The sequence below is a fragment of the Protopterus annectens genome, chromosome 12.part0 (genome assembly GCF_019279795.1).
Source record: "Protopterus annectens isolate FY-2018-M chromosome 12.part0, PAN1.0, whole genome shotgun sequence".
NCBI lineage: Eukaryota > Metazoa > Chordata > Ceratodontiformes > Protopteridae > Protopterus > Protopterus annectens.
The window spans coordinates 274837176-274853275 of NC_056746.1; the positions used below are offsets into that span (position 1 = coordinate 274837176).

At 39.2% G+C, this 16100-nt stretch overlaps 1 protein-coding gene across 1 annotated transcript in view; it reads left to right on the forward strand.

The window, feature by feature from the left end:
* Positions 1–16100, forward strand: part of LOC122816501 (coronin-7-like) — a 3324782-nt gene that overhangs the window by 3201531 nt on the left and 107151 nt on the right. The window contains exon 19 of the mRNA XM_044089332.1: positions 11511–11653. Within this exon, the coding sequence (XP_043945267.1) occupies positions 11511–11653 (143 nt within the window). The remainder of the gene's footprint in view (positions 1–11510; positions 11654–16100) is intronic.

The following is a 16100-nucleotide window of genomic DNA, read 5'->3' on the forward strand; positions in this document are numbered from 1 at the left end:
GTCTAGCTCATTAGTATTTAAAGGTGTATAGCCTGTACAACATGCAGCTAGCTCATTAGTATTTAAAGGTGTATATCCTGTACAACATGCGGCTAGCTCATTAGTATTTAAAGGTGTATATTCTGTACAACATGCAGCTAGCTCATTAGTATTTAAAGGTGTATACCCTGTACAACATGCGTCTAGCTCATTAGTATTTAAAGGTGTATATCCTGTACAACATGCGGCTAGCACATTAGTATTTAAAGGTGTATATCCTGTACAACATGCAGCTAACTCATTAGTATTTAAAGGTGTGCATCCTGTGCAACATGCGGCTAGCTCACTCATATTTAAAGGAGTTCTAACAGGCTAATCATATTAGCCAGCTCATTAGTATTTAAAGGTGTATATCCTGTACAACATGCGGTTAGCTCATTAGTATTTAAAGGTGTACACCCTGTACAACATGCATCTAGCTCATTAGTATTTAAAGATGTATATCCTGTACAACATGTGGTTAGCTAATTAGTGTTTAAAAGGTGTACATCCTGTACAACATGCATCTAGCTCATTAGTGTTTAAAGGTGTATATCCTATACAACATGCGGCCAGCCCATTAGTGTTTAAAGGTGTATATCCCATACATGTGGCTAACTCATTAGTATTTAAAGGTGTGTATCCTGTACAACATGCGGCTAGCTCATTAGTGTTTAACGGTGAATATCCTGTACACCATGTGGCTAGCTCATAAGTGTTTAAAGGTGTATATCCTGTACAACATGTGGCTAGCTAATTAGTGTTTAAAGGTGTATATTCTGTACATCTGGCTAGCTCATTAGTATTTAAAGCTGTTTATTCTGTACAGCATGCGGCTAGCTCATTAGTGTTTAATGGTGTATATCCTGTACAACATGTGGCTAGCTCATTAGTGTTTAAAGGTGTATATCCTGTACAACATGCGGCCAGCTCATTAGTATTTAAAGATGTATATCTTGTAGAACATGTGGTTAGCTCATTAGTATGTAAAGGTGTATACCCTGTACGGCATGCTAGCTCCTAAGTATTTGAAGGTATATATCCTGTACAACATGCGGCATCCAACTAGCTCATTAGTATTTAAAGGTGTATATCCTGTACAACATGCAGCTAGCTCATTAGTATTTAAAGGTGTATATCCTGTACAACATGCAGCTAGCTCATTAGTATTTAAAGGTGTATATTCTGTACAACATGCAGCTAGCTCATTAGTATTTAAAGGTGTATACCCTGTACAACATGCGTCTAGCTCATTAGTATTTAAAGGTGTATATCCTGTACAACATGCAGCTAGCTCATTAGTATTTAAAGGTGTATATCCTGTACGACATGCGGCTAGCTCATTAGTATTTAAAGGTGTATATTCTGTACAACATGCAGCTAGCTCATTAGTATTTAAAGGTGTATACCCTGTACAACATGCGTCTAGCTCATTAGTATTTAAAGGTGTATATCCTGTACAACATGCGGCTAGCTCATTAGTATTTAAAGGTGTATATCCTGTACAACAAGTGGCTAGCTCATTAGTATTTAAAGGTGTATATCCTGTACAACATGCAGCTAGCTCATTAGTGTTTAAAGCTGTTTATTCTGTGCAGCATGCGGCTAGCTCATTAGTGTTTAATGGTGTATATCCTTTACAACATGTGGCTAGCTCATTAGTGTTTAAAGGTGTATATCCTGTACAACATGTGGCCAGCTCATTAGTATTTAAAGATGTATATCTTGTAGAACATGTGGTTAGCTCATTAGTATGTAAAGGTGTATATCCTGTACGGCATGCGGCTAGCTCCTAAGTATTTGAAGGTGTATATCCTGTACAACATGTGGCTAACTCATTAGTGTTTAAAGGTATATATCCTGTACAACATGCGGCATCCGTCTAGCTCATTAGTATTTAAAGGTGTATATCCTGTCCAACATGCAGCTAGCTCATTAGTATTTAAAGGTGTATATCCTGTACAACATGCGGCTAGCTCATTAGTATTTAAAGGTGTATATTCTGTACAACATGCAGCTAGCTCATTAGTATTTAAAGGTGTATACCCTGTACAACATGCGTCTAGCTCATTAGTATTTAAAGGTGTATATCCTGTACAACATGCGGCTAGCACATTCGTATTTAAAGGTGTATATCCTGTACAACATGCAGCTAACTCATTAGTATTTAAAGGTGTGCATCCTGTGCAACATGCGGCTAGCTCACTCATATTTAAAGGTGTTCTAACAGGCTAATCATATTAGCCAGCTCATTAGTATTTAAAGGTGTATATCCTGTACAACATGTGTTAGCTCATTAGTATTTAAAGGTGTACACCCTGTACAACATGCATCTAGCTCATTAGTATTTAAAGATGTATATCCTGTACAACATGTGGTTAGCTAATTAGTGTTTAAAAGGTGTACATCCTGTACAACATGCATCTAGCTCATTAGTGTTTAAAGGTGTATATCCTATACAACATGCGGCCAGCCCATTAGTGTTTAAAGGTGTATATCCCATACATGTGGCTAACTCATTAGTATTTAAAGGTGTATATCCTGTACAACATGCAGTCAGCTCGTTAGTATATCCTGTACAACATGCAGCTTACTCATTAGTATTTAAAGGTGTGCATCCTGTACAACATGCGGCTTGCTCATTAGTATTTAAAGGTGTATATCCTGTACAACATGCGGCTAGCTCATTAGTGTTTAAAGCTGTTTATTCTGTACAGCATGCGGCTAGCTCATTAGTGTTTAATGGTGTATATCCTGTACAACATGTGGCTAGCTCATTAGTGTTTAAAGGTGTATATCCTGTACAACATGCGGCCAGCTCATTAGTATTTAAAGATGTATATCTTGTAGAACATGTGGTTAGCTCATTAGTATGTAAAGGTGTATATCCTGTACAACATGCAGCTAGCTCATTAGTGTTTAAAGGTATATATCCTGTACAACATGCGGCATCCGGCTAGCTCATTAGTATTTGAAGGTGTATATCCTGTACAACATGTGGCTAACTCATTAGTGTTTAAAGGTATATATCCTGTACAACATGCGGCATCCGGCTAGCTCATTAGTATTTAAAGGTGTATATCCTGTACAACATGCAGCTAGCTCATTAGTATTTAAAGGTGTATATCCTGTACGACATGCGGCTAGCTCATTAGTATTTAAAGGTGTATATTCTGTACAACATGCAGCTAGCTCATTAGCATTTAAAGGTGTATACCCTGTACAACATGCGTCTAGCTCATTAGTATTTAAAGGTGTATATCCTGTACAACAAGCGGCTAGCTCATTAGTATTTAAAGGTGTATATCCTGTACAACATGCGGCTAGCTCATTAGTATTTAAAGGTGTATATCCTGTACAACAAGCGGCTAGCTCATTAGTATTTAAAGGTGTATATCCTGTACAACATGCGGCTAGCTCATTAGTGTTTAAAGCTGTTTATTCTGTACAGCATGGAGGTAGCTCATTAGTGTTTAATGGTGTATACCCTGTACAACATGCGGCATCCGGCTAGCTCATTAGTATTTAAAGGTGTATATCCTGTACAACATGCAGCTAGCTCATTAGTATTTAAAGGCGTATATCCTGTACGACATGCGGCTAGCTCATTAGCATTTAAAGGTGTATATTCTGTACAACATGTGTCTAGCTCATTAGTATTTAAAGGTGTATATCCTGTACAACATGCGGCTAGCACATTAGTATTTAAAGGTGTATATCCTGTACAAAATGCAACTAACTCATTAGTATTTAAAGGTGTGCATCCTGTGCAACATGTGGCTAGCTCACTCATATTTAAAGGTGTTCTAACAGGCTAATCATATTAGCCAGCTCATTAGTATTTAAAGGTGTACACCCTGTACAACATGCGGTTAGCTCATTAGTATTTAAAGGTGTGCACCCTGTACAACATGCATCTAGCTCATTAGTATTTAAAGATGTATATCCTGTACAACATGCATCTAGCTCATTAGTGTTTAAAGGTGTATATCCTATAAAACATGCGGCCAGCCCATTAGTATTTAAAGGTGTATATCCCGTACATGTGGCTAACTCATTAGTATTTAAAGGTGTATATCCTGTACAACATGCGGTCAGCTCATTAGTATTTAAAGCTGTATATCCTGTACAACATGCAGCTAACTCATTAGTATTTAAAGGAGTGCATCCTGTACAACATGCGGCTTGCTCATTAGTATTTAAAGGTGTGTATCCTGTACAACATGCGGCTAGCTCATTAGTGTTTAACGGTGAATATCCTGTACACCATGTGGCTAGCTCATAAGTGTTTAAAGGTGTATATCCTGTACAACATGCGGCTAGCTAATTAGTGTTTAAAGGTGTATATTCTGTACATCTGGCTAGCTCATTAGTATTTAAAGGTGTATATTCTGTACAACATGCAGCTAGCTCACTAGTATTTAAAAGTGTATACCCTGTACAACATGCGTCTAGCTCATTAGTATTTAAAGGTGTATATCCTGTACAACATGCAGCTAGCTCATTAGTATTTAAAGGTGTATATCCTGTACGACATGCGGCTAGCTCATTGGTATTTAAAGGTGTATATTCTGTACAACATGCAGCTAGCTCATTAGTATTTAAAGGTGTATACCCTGTACAACATGCGTCTAGCTCATTAGTATTTAAAGGTGTATATCCTGTACAACATGCGGCTAGCTCATTAGTATTTAAAGGTGTATATCCTGTACAAGTGGCTAGCTCATTAGTATTTAAAGGTGTATATCCTGTACAACATGCGGCTAGCTCATTAGTGTTTAAAGCTGTTTATTCTGTACAGCATGCGGCTAGCTCATTAGTGTTTAATGGTGTATATCCTGTACAACATGTGGCTAGCTCATTAGTGTTTAAAGGTGTATATCCTGTACAACATGCGGCCAGCTCATTAGTATTTAAAAATGTATATCTTGTAGAACATGTGGTTAGCTCATTAGTATGTAAAGGTGTATATCCTGTACGGCATGCGGCTAGCTCCTAAGTATTTGAAGGTGTATATCCTGTACAACATGTGGCTAACTCATTAGTGTTTAAAGGTATATATCCTGTACAACATGCGGCATCCGTCTAGCTCATTAGTATTTAAAGGTGTATATCCTGTACAACATGCAGCTAGCTCATTAGTATTTAAAGGTGTATATCCTGTACAACATGCGGCTAGCTCATTAGTATTTAAACGTGTATATTCTGTACAACATGCAGCTAGCTCATTAGTATTTAAAGGTGTATACCCTGTACAACATGCATCTAGCTCATTAGTATTTAAAGGTGTATATCCTGTACAACATGCGGCTAGCACATTAGTATTTAAAGGTGTATATCCTGTACAACATGCAGCTAACTCATTAGTATTTAAAGGTGTGCATCCTGTGCAACATGCGGCTAGCTCACTCATATTTAAAGGTGTTCTAACAGGCTAATCATATTAGCCAGCTCATTAGTATTTAAAGGTGTATATCCTGTACAACATGCGGTTAGCTCATTAGTATTTAAAGGTGTACACCCTGTACAACATGCATCTAGCTCATTAGTATTTAAAGATGTATATCCTGTACAACATGTGGTTAGCTAATTAGTGTTTAAAAGGTGTACATCCTGTACAACATGCATCTAGCTCATTAGTGTTTAAAGGTGTATATCCTATACAACATGCGGCCAGCCCATTAGTGTTTAAAGGTGTATATCCCGTACATGTGGCTAACTCATTAGTATTTAAAGGTGTATATCCTGTACAACATGCGGTCAGCTCATTAGTATTTAAAGCTGTATATCCTGTACAACATGCAGCTAACTCATTAGTATTTAAAGGTGTGCATCCTGTACAACATGCGGCTTGCTCATTAGTATTTAAAGGTGTATATCCATTACAACATGCAGCTAGCTAATTAGTGTTTAAAGGTGTATATTCTGTACAATATCTGGCTAGCTCATTAGTATTTAAAGGTGTATATCCTGTACAACATGCGTCTAACTCATTAGTGTTTAAAGGTGTATATCCTGTACAACATGCGGCCAGCTCATTAATATTTAAAGGTGTATATCCTGTACAACATGCGGCTAGCTCATTAGTGTTTAAAGCTGTTTATTCTGTACAGCATGCGGCTAGCTCATTAGTGTTTAATGGTGTATATCCTGTACAACATGTGGCTAGCTCATTAGTGTTTAAAGGTGTATATCCTGTACAACATGCAGCCAGCTCATTAGTATTTAAAGATGTATATCTTGTAGAACATGTGGTTAGCTCATTAGTATGTAAAGGTGTATATCCTGTACGGCATGCGGCTAGCTCCTAAGTATTTGAAGGTGTATATCCTGTACAACATGTGGCTAACTCATTAGTGTTTAAAGGTATATATCCTGTAAAACATGCGGCATCCGGCTAGCTGATTAATATTTAAAGGTGTATATCCTGTACAACATGCAGCTAACTCATTAGTATTTAAAGGTGTATATCCTGTACGACATGCGGCTAGCTCATTAGTATTTAAAGGTGTATATACTGTATAACATGCAGCTAGCTCATTAGTATTTAAAGGTGTATACCCTGTACAACATGCGTCTAGCTCATTAGTATTTAAAGGTGTATATCCTGTACAAGCAGCTAGCTCATTAGTATTTAAAGGTGTATATCCTGTACAACATGCGGCTAGCTCATTAGTATTTAACGGTGTACATCCTGTACAACATACTCATTAGTATTTAAAGGTGTATATCCTGTACAACATGTGGCCAGCTCATTAGTATTTAAAGGTGTATATCCTGTACAACATGCGGTCAGCTCATTAGTATTTAAAGGTGTATATCCTGTACAATATGCAGCTAGCTCATTAGTATTTAAAGGTGTATGTCCTGTACAACATGCGTCAGTTATTTACTTGAATTACCAGTGAAAATGGCTGAACTGAATAAGGTCAAATAAGGAAAGACCCAAACAGAATATGTGGTACTTAGTTGTACCCTGTCAGATTTAGTACAGACTTATGCTATGTGTGTGTGTGTGTGGGGGGGGGGGGGTTGTGCCCCTCTCTTAAGGTTTCATTTTAATTTAAGACTATACATTCTTTAGCAGAAAAAACCTTTTATGAAGGGAAGGCTGGCTCTGATTTTGACAGCACTTCAGCAAAACTGGGATGTCAGGCAACTACTTTTGAGTATTTTCTTTTGGTCTTACTATCCTCAAATCAGTCAAGAGTAATACTAACACATATAACAATTAAATAGTAAAGCACAACATCATCTTATCACTGGGAAGATTTTCTGTTTGTGCAATTTTCTAAATTTTATTAAGCAAGATCCCAGAATGAATTCTTAAGCCTATTTTCTAATTACAGAAGCCTGTTCCTTGATAGGAGCCATCAGTCCCTACATAGAGCATTTTGAGAGCAGTAGTGTAATGTATATCACTAGTGTACACATGCACAGACTGGAGAGTGAGACAGCTGAACTGAAGCTCCTGTTATACATACAAGATGCATTGAAACATAGCTATTGCCTCTTTTTACTGGGAAAGTGTATTAGGCAAATGTACAATTAATGATGAGAAAGCTGGATTATGTCTCCAAATGATTTCTAAAACTGAGAAGTATCAGAAATTTCTGTTAATTTATGTGTGCCTATATTGTAAGTGATAATTTAATAAGGTATTTAAAAAAGCAAAGAAAAGGGCACAGAGGTTTAACAAGTGAAATGAAAACCTAGTGCTGACCAAGATGACTTTAAGTGACCATGATGACTTTAAGTGATTCATTCATGCACTTTAACCACTTTGGTGATGGTTGTGATAAGACTCATGGTGGTAGCAAACTGAACAGGGTAGACTTGACTTACCTAGCCCCAGTAGCAGTCTTTAACTCATCCTTTGGAACTCTCAGATGTTCCCAGCCAAGTTGAATTATTCTCTGGAACATATTCTGGGGCTGCCTTGGAGCCCATGCCTTGCACACCTTCCATTTTTATTGGACCATACGTGGTACACCTCCCATGGGATGTGGCCATACCTGGTATACCTCCCATGAGATTGGTACTTGCCTGCTACACCTTCCATGAGATTGGCCCGTGCCTGGTACACCTCCCACTGGCCCATGCCTTGTACAATTTCCATATGACTGGTCCATGCATGGCACACCTCCCATAGGATTGGTCTATGCCTGACACACCTCCCATGGGATTGGTCTATGACCGGTACACCTTCCATGGGACTGGCCCATGCCTGGTACACTTCCCACTGGCCCATGCCTTGTACAACTTCCATGGCATTGGTCCATGCCTGATGCACCTTCCATGGAATCGGTCCATGGCTGGTACACCTCCCATGGGTTTGGTCCATGGCTGGTACACCTCACCTGGGTTTGGTCCGTGGCTGGTACACCTCCATGGGTTTGGTCCATGATTGGTACACCTCCCATGGGATTGGTCCATGCCTGGTACACCTCCCATGGGATTGGTCCATGCCTGGTACAAATCCCATGGGAGATACTCAGGTGGCACTGCTGAAATTGCCTGAGCTGACTCCTTTCAGTGTGAAGGAGCAGTGGCTGCTCATCGTAATCTTCCTGGACAGTTAAGCTTCTCTTCTGCCATAGAGCGCAAGTCCAGCTACCCTGCAAAGGAATGTCAGTTCTGCCAGTCGTACCTGTGTTTTTTTCAGTCAGTATTTGAAGCTCATTACCATAGGTAAAGTAGGCAAGAATAGCACAGAACCAGCCAGTAAATTAAGAGCTTTGTCCTATGTCTTAGTTGTCATGTCACCGCCACAGTCTGGTACAACACCTGACAGTACTGCACCACATCCTGTGATCGATTTCCTGATTCTTCTACCTTGACACATAAAGAAGACCCCAAGATACTCTACCTGAGGTATCTGTTCCCACTTTATTTACAGAGACAATCACTTTGTCTCCACAAGAGAATTGTGACCTCTGATTTAGAAGTGCTGCTTTTTTTCCCAGCCATTTCACTATAAGTAGCTAATCACTCCAGTGTGCACAGTGGAGATCATGTTCAGTTGAAGTTAAAAGCAGAATATCAGCTGCAGATAACAAAGATCCCCAGATTGATGCTTTTCAAACCTTGTCTTGATTTCCTGTCCATAAAAGTAACAAACTCCTCTCCTAGGAATAAATACACAGCCTTTGTGGAGTTATATGTCCATCTCGGGCATGTTTGACGTAATGTGAACAGGACATAACTGTCACTCATATAATAAGGGGCCAAACAGCAAGCAGCAGTAGTCCTTGGAGTCTGTAGTTCCATTGTACTTCCTACAAGACGTCTTGAGGTGTATAGCCATATGCCTTTTTCATCTTTTTCATGTCCACAGAACACATACGCATACAGCACTGGCAAACACCAATGATGCGTCTCTCTCTGATGTCTGTCTAAGGACAAAGAGTTCATTGTTCCATGGCCTGGCTGGAACCTGTATTGCATCTATTGAACAGAGCCATAACTGGTTTACTTGGCTTCTCCTCAACACTAGATTGAGCAAAAAAAAAAAAAAAAAAAAAAAACAAGAGAAAAAGAGCCAGATCCTAATGCTCTAAGCTCTTGCACTCTATGTAAGAGAGAAGGATGGGGGTAATTTCTGTTCTCCATTCTGGCACCTGGTGCTCCTTCCTTCTCTCGAAAGGAGGAACATCAGGTTCCTAACTCTGTCTGGCAAAACTGCACATGCTTGTGTTTGCCCCATGTGCAACGGGCAAAGAATCCCCCCCCCCAAAAAAGGATCTGCTAATCGTGCCCCATGGCACCTTGCAGCCAGGCCAGGTGCCCCCTTTGCCCTACCCTAACTATGCTTCTGCTCTGAGTCTACTACCAGGTAAGGTATTACAGGGTATTTGAACAGGAGATGCAGTGGTGGCAGCAGAGTTTGCTGTACTGAAGGTGAAAACACCCAAAATGTTCTGACCCCAGAGAGGAGTGTCCGTTTGAGAGTTATAGCTAAAGTGGATTATGTGTTGCTCATGAGCCTCACTGGGTGGCAGAAGCAAAAATAATCATGTCCGCAGTCCCAGAAAACACCCCATGACTGGTAGCCATTGACTGAAAATAACCAGAAGTACAGATGCTACATGGTAAGATCGGAGACGTGTGATTACAGTACCATAATACCGACAGCCGGTGCCATCAGTGGAAGAATATAGTCTGGTGTTGTGGTAAAACAGCTTAGTACATGTAATACTGCAGAGATGGGACACTACAGCAAATGACAGTTACCTCCACATGGTATAAATGAGTAGAAAGTACTTAATCTCATCAGCACCTAGAAGAATTAATAAAAGAGATGAGTCAGTGAGGATCAAAAAACAGTTGTGGCTCTAACAAGTTGTGTGCAGAGTCGGAGCAAACCTTAAACTGTAGACTGCAGGTGTAAGTAATTCCACAGAAGGTGGCAGCGGTTAGAATGGGCGTTGCACTACTAATGAGTGAAGGGGCAGCGCATATCAAAGGCAGGGTAACATAGATATACTGTGGCATTAACTCAGAGCAGGCAACCTGTTGGAGAAGTGTAGTGGAGTTAATTGTAAGGAGGTAGAGTGACGTAGGTCTACAGCGATGTTAAGTGTGGGGCGGCAGCCTGACACAGATAAGAAGTGTTGTTAACTCTGAGGCCCATATGAGTAATAAAGTGCATGCATACAGAAACACAGAAACTTCTGAGCGAAAAGCAAACATATTGAATATAACCAAGTCATAGACCACTTGTACACCAACTGTGCCTGTAAATTTCTTGTCTTTTTGGGAAGGCTGTAATCAGAAGATACAGTTTTTTTTTTTTTTTTTTGGGGGGGGGGGGGGGTATTTTTCTCTCTATTGTCCTCCATATTCTAAGAGTTGCTATTATTCAGGCAGCGATCAAGTTTTTTTATGTTTTTGCTTGAAAGCCCCTGTCAATGTGACCTTTGCATCTGCTCCGTCTTTTTGCCTAACTAAATTGGGATCTCAGTTCCAGACCTGTTTACATCTGCTTGTTTACACAGGTCAGCCCAGCTATACTTTTTAACTGTTGCTTGGTGATCGTTGCATTGGGTCACCATAGTGCATTACAGTGCATTTTTCTAGGCTCTGCAGAGCCATCAGTGCTACAGGATAAGTGACCCTTCCTTCCTCCCCAGGATGGGTAAGCTGATGTCCTCTTCCTCCCACCATTCCATCTGGTTATCTCAGTTCTTGCATATCTAGTTGTTCACAAATCATCTGGGTTTTATTCATGGATTTTTTCTGTGTCTGTCACAAAACTGCCAGAAGAGGATGAATGTTGACACATGTCAGTTTACATCAATTAGTAGTATTTTTTCTGTTGGTCTCTGCTGAAGGAAATGTCATGGATGTAATAAAGCCTGTAGTTGTGTTTTTCTTTTATTATTATTTTGGAATGTATTAAAAACAATCAGAGCGGATTGAATGTTAGCTTAAATATTTCACTGTAGCTGTTGATATTTTTCTAAGTCTTGGTTTTGTGTTTCTTCTTCCAGGTCACACTGAAAAAATCTACTCCATAAAATTTCATCCCCTGGCCTCTGATATCCTGGCTTCAACTTCCTACGATATGTCAGTTAGGATATGGAACCTTTGCTCGGGATCACAAGAGCAGCTTCTCCTTGGGCACAAAGACCAGGTAAAAAATGATGGAAAAATACTAAGAGGACAGTGCAAGACAAATATTTGCAGATGACAACAAACCACAGGAAGTCTTGTATAGAATATCGAGCATACCTTATTCAGCAGGGAGTATTGATTTTAAGTGGGTTTGATACCTTATATGCCTTTTTTGTCCTTAGTATATGTCTTTTTATCACTCTGTTTAATCTGTATCTATTCTGTGGGCATGTATAGGTTTGTGTGCTGCAAAGTGTTTCTGTCTTTGTATACAGTTTGTTTGCTTAATTTTGTGCATAACAGTGTAAGTATTGTAAATCTTATTTTATTCTATGCCAGAGTTGTATTTGTGAAGAATGAATAGTTAGATCAATCCATTGTCCATTTAGCAGACATAAATAAATAAATATTTCAAGACACACTTGACATAGGACTGAATCCATACAGGATTTGTGTACCCTCAAGTCCTAGGACCAGCTAAGTAATTGTTTTCTTAGTCATTGTTCTGGACCAACATGCCAGTAGCAGCTGTTTTATCTGTAATGTCTCCACCTTCCCACCGGTTATTTTCCTACTGATACATCATTGATTTCAGCAGAAGCAGCCTGTGATTGGCTCCGGCTCTGTTTGCGTGATCTTGAATTGCTCAATCTGTGTTTCCTTGGTAACTCTTCACTCAGTACTTTCTGCAGTAATGTGTAAGGCCTTGTAGATAAGTAGTTCAGTCTCCTTCAAGGAAGAAGGGTCATAGAGAGACCGCATGTCATAGAGAGACCGCATTTATTGTTTGTGTGCTGTAATACTGGTTATTTCTCCAATCAGAAAGTAACCTTAGAGAGAGAATATATAAGTAGGGGGAGGGTGGCTTTCACCCTGAAAAAAAGAAAAACATATTATTTTACTGTGTTTACATCTACCTGAATTTCAAATCTCTTTGACTATATCTGTGTAGAACTTGTATTTACGTGATGTAATAGGATTCATGTTGAAATGTGAGTTATTGTGTTTAGAGTTCATATATTTTAAGGTGATATTTTAGATCCATTATCTTGCCTTTCATCCATTTTGTTTCTTTTGATTTTATGGCACTGCCAATATTTTGTTATTCACTGCAGCAGCCAAGACATGTTGTCCCTGCAGCAAACATGTCACCCTGTCTGATGGTCAGACACGTTTTTAATGTGTTTCAATCTTAAGTATGAAACAGTGTTTCAGGAAGTTAAAGAAGCTTCTTGTTAACTGTCTGTTAGCTGCGAAGTTAGCTAAGATGGAGGGAGATCATGTCGTATAGGATGTTAAAGTCCAGGCATCACTTGAAACATTTTTCTTATTCTGTCTTCCATTCTGAAGAACACAAAAGATTTAAAAATAGGCATTATGTAGAGGAACACAAGAGGCATGTAGATTTCTTTCAAATTCTTCTTCCCCTTTATTGGGGCCACCCCTACCTCTAAGACACCTCAGGCGTCAGGTACAGCTTACTCTGGACTCATCCAGTCCGTGTTGCTGTTCTGTCAGTCATAGCATGACAGCAGTTGTTTTAGTTATGTCAGTGTTGCTAGAGGGCTGTCCTTCATCTTCATTAGTCCCATCACAAGCAGTTTTATCACTTTTATTTCCATGACTGCTGATGTCGGACATTCCTGTAGATGCATGTGTGTCTCACCTTCAGCACTCTGCCATTACTAATCACTGATATTCCATTTTTACTTTTACCCCAGCAGTGCATTAGAGTCTAGACATGGTGGAAGCTCACACATTGCCTGTGATCTTTAGTCAGTGACTGCTGAACATAATGTCATGATTCTTGTGCACCCCCCTCAAAGCACAAGATGCATACAGATTTAGCACCCAGCTTTTAGGGAACTTTGTGTCACAACCTTTTCCAACATGGTTTATACATATTCAGCCCCCAACCACCCCTAAAGAAATCTTTTGTAATTCTGTTCTTCACAATTTTTTCTGCCTCTCTTGTCCTACACATGTACTACTTTCACAAGTGCCCTATGCACTTGCCTTCCTACCAGTATAGGTTGCTTTTAACCAAAGCTATCCAGCCTGTATTTGTCTGGCACCTGTTATGGGTTCAGCTAAAGGCCTGTCCAGCCAAGAGTGGATGCTAGCCCTGTCATTAGTTAATGTTGGTCCATTTTCAATTGATCCAAGTTACTAAATCATCAGACTTATTTATTTATTTATTTTACATTTGTTTACCGGGCTAGTCCAACTGGATACATGTCCATTTTCAGTGGAGGCCCGGGGAGAAAAGCTCCGCTACAATACTACTTAAGTAAAAATAAACAAAAATGTACCAAAAAATATAAAGAAAAATAACATACAAAATAAAATAGAAAAACATGTACTTTAAACCTACGGCAGGATGTAAAAGCATTTGAGTACAGTAAGAGGTTTAGCAAAGAAAAAAATAGAAGTAAAGAACTTAATTACTCTATTACAACTTCGTAAGAAGTTGAAAAATATTTATTCATGCCTTTATTACATATGGAGTAAAAGAAACAGTTATATAGAGGATAATTTAGAGTGTTAGATATAAGAAGAAAAAGAATGGGTATAAAGAATCAAAAAAAGGAGGTAAAAATGTTTAGTCAGGGTTATTGCAAGAGCAAAGACAGTGGTTGGATAAGAAGAGTTTTAGTTTAGTTTTAAATAGAGGGAGTGATGTTTGAGTTGTGAGGTCTTGAGGTAGTTGATTCCATATTTTACCAACCAAGTTGGAAAATGTGGAGTCACCTGCTGTGTTATTAGATAGAGAAGTATGAATCAGTATTTTGTTAGAGGAGCGTAGGTTCTTCAGATTGTTATAGGGTTTTATGAGGGTGGAGAGCATTGGAGTGTTGTCAGGGTGGTAAAGGGCTTTATGGGCAATTGTAAGTTGGTTAAATTGTATTTGGTGGGGTAATTCTAGCCACCCTAGTTTTTTAAGATTGAAGCAATGATGAGTCCTGTATGGAGAGGCTGTAGCAAATCTGGCAATATTGTTATATGATGTAGCTAGTTTGTTAAGATTATGTTTAGAAAGATTTGTATAAATAGGGAGGCATATAATAGGGTAGAGATTAAGTGGGTTCTAGCTATTGTAGTTTTGGCTTCTGGAGTAAGGAAAGATTTGATTCTATAGAGAGAACCTAGTTTTCTTTTAGTCGATTTTATTGTAGAGTTAATGTGAGTGTCAAATTTTAGTTGATTGTCAATTGTAATACCCAGGAGTTTGGTGGTTTGGTCTGGAGAGATAAGGGTGCCATTGTTGGATGTGAGTGTGAAATTAATGGAGGGAGACAAGTGAGTGGGAGTAAAAATCAGGAGTTTGGTTTTCTTTGGGTTAAGGAGGAGACAATGATTAGAGAACCATTGCTCTATGGTTGTGAAGGTGTTTTGTGTGAGAGAATAAAGTTCAGACTGTGTTGGGGCTGAGGAAATGATGGTTGTATCATCTGCATATTGAATGCAAGTTGATAGGGGAGTGGCTAGGTGAAGGTCATTTATAAAAATAGAGAATAGTAGAGGACCTAAGATAGAGCCCTGAGGGACTCCTATAGAGGTGGGGAGGAGATCAGAGAGATGGTTATGCCAGAGTACTGCCGGTTTTCGGTTGTCCAGATAGGATGTGAACCAATTTAAGGCTAGATTGTCAAGAGAGAGGGACTTCAGACGATGGAGAAGAAGTTGGTGGTTGACCATGTCAAAGGCTTTAGACAGGTCAACGAAGAAGGCTGAGGAAGAAGTATTATTGTTGCGGTTTTTGTTAATAGAGTCGATAAAGGATGTTAAGGCTGTAGTAGTACTATGGAATGGGCGAAAACCATGTTGGCACTTAGCTAGGAGGTTGTGGCTTAGTAGGTGATTTAGTAACTGTTTGTGGATGCATTTCTCCATTATTTTTGCAAGTGGAGATAGTAATGCTATGGGGCGGAAGTTGGAGTATTCAGTAGAATCACCTCCTTTGAACAGTGGGATGATATATGAGATTTTCCATATAGATGGAATTGTACTTTCTTTTAAGGTCCTGTTAATCAGAATAGAGATGGGGTAAGCTATAGCTTTTGCACCAATTTGGAGGAATTCTGCTGGTAATTTGTCAGCAGAGGGGGTCGTGGGTTTTAATTTTTGAAGTAAGGATGACATATAAGTGGTGGGTATGGGTTTGAGGTGAAATGGAGGGGGAGTGGAGCTTTGAGTTAATAGTTTGGAGGTATCAGGGCTTTGTTGGTTAGCTAGCTTTAGAATGGCAGAGGTAAAGAAAATATTAAAGGCATTAGCTGTTTGTAATGGGCAGTCGGGGTTAGATTCAATTGGATTTGGTGTGGCAACTTTGCCAGGGGATAACAGCATGTTAATAGCGGTCCAAAATTTATGTGGTTGGTTATTGCTTGAATGTTAGTGATAAACATCTAAGAGAACCAGTTCTTGTTTCCCCTTTCCAGATATAAACAAGAATGGATGCCAGG